This window comes from Echeneis naucrates, chromosome 24 (assembly GCF_900963305.1).
Source record: "Echeneis naucrates chromosome 24, fEcheNa1.1, whole genome shotgun sequence".
Lineage (NCBI taxonomy): Eukaryota > Metazoa > Chordata > Actinopteri > Carangiformes > Echeneidae > Echeneis > Echeneis naucrates.
In genome coordinates this window covers 672,179-675,775 of record NC_042534.1, presented here as the reverse complement: position 1 = coordinate 675,775, position 3,597 = coordinate 672,179, and the positions used below count along the sequence as shown (strand labels likewise).

At 50.2% G+C, this 3,597-nt stretch overlaps 1 protein-coding gene across 1 annotated transcript; it reads right to left on the bottom strand.

Annotated features, from left to right (window-relative positions):
- Positions 1 to 597: 597 nt before the first annotated feature.
- nkx2.4b (NK2 homeobox 4b) lies at positions 598 to 1,953 on the bottom strand. Its single transcript, XM_029496718.1, has 2 exons — positions 1,491 to 1,953; positions 598 to 1,202 (listed from the first exon to the last, which is right to left on the bottom strand). The coding sequence occupies exons 1-2, from the start codon at positions 1,951 to 1,953 to the stop codon at positions 598 to 600; spliced, it is 1,068 nt and encodes a 355-aa protein (XP_029352578.1).
- Positions 1,954 to 3,597: the final 1,644 nt, after the last annotated feature.

Below are 3,597 nucleotides of genomic sequence, written 5' to 3'. Positions count from 1 at the left end.
CATCTTAAAATTGGCTGATTTTTTTTATTTTTTTTCTGCAGAATTCAGAACCCTGGAGGTTTTCTGGTTATCAGTCTGAGCTTTTATGCAAAATAATTGATCAAATCCAAATTTAATTTTAAAAGACACAAAATACTTTTACATATTTTCCTCATAAAGGGGGAGAAAAAGTGAAAATACCTTTTTATTTAACAAACGGAAACAAATTAAAGTCAGCTGGAACAAAGAAAATATTTCTCAGGTTGCAGGATCATTTATTCTGCCTCACTTTGATTTGACTTCTGAAATGAACCTGAAATAATTTAATTAGCTGTCAGAATCAAAGCTCTCATTTAGATTTTCGTCGTTTTTGTTTCATGACCTTTTTAAAAACAGCAGCGATCATCAAAAAATACAAAAAGAAATTCAGACGTAGAGAAAAATACCGAACAGATCAGCTTCAGTCCGTCATGTACACTTTGTTTTTGGGTCCGTTGAGTCCCGGAGCGCTCCGTGGAACCAGAACCAGAACCAGAACTTTACGCAGCGAAAGTTGAAAACAATCCATCCCTCAGGCCCGGTCCCGGTCCCGGACCCGGTCCCGTCCTCCCCCCGTCCCTACCAAGTCCTCCCGTACAGTAAATTGGAGCCGATCATGCTGTTGGTGTACTCGATGAGCGCCGCGTCCGTTTGGGTCATGTTGATCTGCCCGTGGAGTCCCATCGGCGGGCTGGGGGACAGATCCTCCAGGCCGTCCGTGGAGGAGAGCTGGTTCACCTGCTGCTGGGGGGGCTCCGCAGCCATGGCCTGGCTGGAGACGTCGGAGTCGGTCCGGCAGCTCTTCCCGTTCTTGGTGAGGACCGGCGGGGACGCGGAGGAGGAGCGGCGGGCGGAGGCGCAGAGGCCGCCGCTGCCGTCCTGCAGCTGCTGCTGCGCGGCCTTGTCCTTGGCCTGCCGCTTCAGTTTGTACCGGTGGTTCTGGAACCAGATCTTCACCTGGTTCGGGGTGAGGTGGATCAGGCCGGCCAGGTGCTCCCGCTCCGGGGCCGACAGGTACTTCTGCTGCTTGAAGCGCCGCTCCAGCTCGAACACCTGAGCCTGGGAGAACAGGACCCGCCGCTTCCGGCGCGGGGCGGCGTGCAGCGTCACCATGGACTTGGTGGAGGAGTCGATCCCGGACAGACCCCCCACCATCCCGGCGGAGGGGCCCATGAACCTGGAGACTGAGGGAAGAGAAATCATGTCGGCGTGAATCATAATTATAATAAACCACCTTCACATACAGTTCATAAAAAATCACATTTTAATGGAACTGAGTTTAAAATGACAAAAACATTTAAAGCCTTTGAAAGAATCTTTTCTGTGATTTAAATTTACTCTAAAAAAATAAAATGTCCTTTAAAATAATAACCAGCTTTAAATGAAATGTCAGACAGGCTCCTGTTTTATTTTGTGTTGTGTTGTTGTGTTGTTGTGTGTCAAAGCAGCAGGCCAACAAACTTTTCTCTTACTTGTGGGGTATCTGGGCTCCGGGTTGCTGTACCAGGCCGCCGCGGCCCCCCCGCCCCGGACCGTGTCCTGGTAGGACGGCAGCTCTCCGACGTTCCCGATGCCGCCGTTGCAGAATCCTCCGACGGCTCCGGAGAACTGCGGCACTCCGGGGGCCACGTGGTAGGGCCCGGCGGGTCCCAGCCCGGCGGCCGAGGCTGAGGAAGAGGAGGAGGAGGAGGATGAGGAGGAGGACAGGTGATGGTGGTGGTGGTGGTGGTGATGGTGGTGGAGATGGGGCGGCTGGGGCTGCTGCTGGTGCTGCGTACCGGGCTGGGAGACCTGCTGCTGCCGGTAGGAGCCCAGCGGGGGCCCGAGGCTCCCCGCGGCGGGCTCCATCCCTCCGAACCGGCGGTAGCCGTCCTCCATCGGGCTCAGGATGTCAGACACGGAGAAGGGGGTGGAGTGCTTCGGGCTGAAGGACATGGTGCGGCCACCCCGTCCCCTCTGGTCCGGTCCGGTCCGCTCCGGTCCGCTGCTGCCTGTCTCTGGATCTGTGCCTGCGTCCCCCTCCCTCCCTCCGGCTTCTTGCTGCTTGTGCCTCCCCGGGAAGAAGTCCAGCTGATCGGCTGCAGGAGCTGAGGAAGAGGAGTGGTCCTTATCCCGTCCAGGGGGCGGAGCGACGCGGGCTGACTGACGGGGGACAAACCGGTCCGGACCCGGCTCTGCTGCCGGGGGGGTCCGCCTTCCTGCGGCCTCCTCATCCGGATCAGTTTCAGCTTCATGTTTTCTCACCTTTATTTTATTTAAGCAAAATGTAAAAAGTTTCCCCTGACCTTTGACCTTCAGCTCAGATAAAACTCAACAAACCGAAGAGGAACTTTGTATCAGATGATAATCAAATGTTGATTTATTTTGGTTTTCGTTGGTTACAGATATTTAACTGACTAATTTATTAGAATCTGTAATTTAAGAAGAATGAAAGAAAGAAGAATTATCTGAACTTTGGATTCAGTTCTTTATAGAACATTTAGGACTTTTCATTATTTAATGACAGAGGAGACTTCTACTGTTTAAAAATTGAGTTGTCATTATCTGAACAAGAATCCACCTTAAAACCTGCAGCTCCGGTCCAGTCCGGTCCAGTCCGGTCCTCCCGCTGACTGTAAACAGTCGGAGCAGCCAATCACCTGCTGACCTGCCGACACATCACTTCACATCCTCCAATTAAAAGTGAGTCTCTCTGTTAAAGCCCAGCTCCAGGACTGGACCTGGACCGGGCCAGGACCGGACCTAGCTAATGCTTTAGAGGGCAGCTGACCTGGATCCAGACCTGGATCAGACCTGGAGCTGCTGTAACAGCTGAGTATGAATCCTGTCAGAGACTTTTATTATTTTAGCCAAATGATGAATAATCATCGATTCTACCTTAATTAATTTATTATTTACTTTAAGTTCAGTTCAGTTTAGTCGAACTTTAGGTTTATTTCTTCTCCGCTGTTATAACGAACCGACGAGATCCTGGACCGGATACAGCATCAGAATCTGGATTACTGTGGAGACCTGTGGTTCTCAGACGGTGGTGCAGGGGTCCTGGAGGGGTCCTGGAGGGGTTCCCTGAGGACCCCCATCAAAAAGTGAAACACTGAAATCTTCTCAGAAGGTCCAAGGTGTCGATTTGAGCTCCACCGATTTAAATCTGGTTAACTTTAAAATATTTCAGTAACACAGAAAATTAAAACACATTTCTCCTTCAGGAACTTTCTTCTCGATAAAATAAAATCCTGAAACTGTCAGAATTAAATTGGAAGTAAAGTGAAACAACAAATATTCAGCGTTCACTCTGTGAACAGCATGAGTCCAGATTTGACCTTTGACCCTGTGGTCCAGTGGCGTTCCCTCCTCAGACCAAAGGCGGGTGTTTGAGCTCAACACACAAAGTTCTGGACGACAAAAACACAAACAACAAAATTCTGATTTAAAGAAGTCGAGAAATGAGTCGGACAGAAGAGAGTAACAAATGTCCCTCCTCCTCCCTTATATTGAAGTCTATGGGAAAATGTCCCTTCTCCTCCTCCCTTATGTTGAAGTCTATGGGAAAATGTCCCTTCTCCTCCTCCCTTATATTGA

What these genes read in the sequence shown, in the direction of transcription:
- nkx2.4b (XM_029496718.1), bottom strand. Translation starts at nt 1,953, where the DNA reads ATGTCCTTCAGCCCGAAGCACTCCACCCCCTTCTCCGTGTCTGACATC. An exon ending in GGAGCCCAGATACCCCACAA is followed by an intron (nt 1,203 to 1,490) that starts GTAAGAGAAAAG and finishes CTCTTCCCTCAG; the next exon opens with TCTCCAGGTTCATGGGCCCC.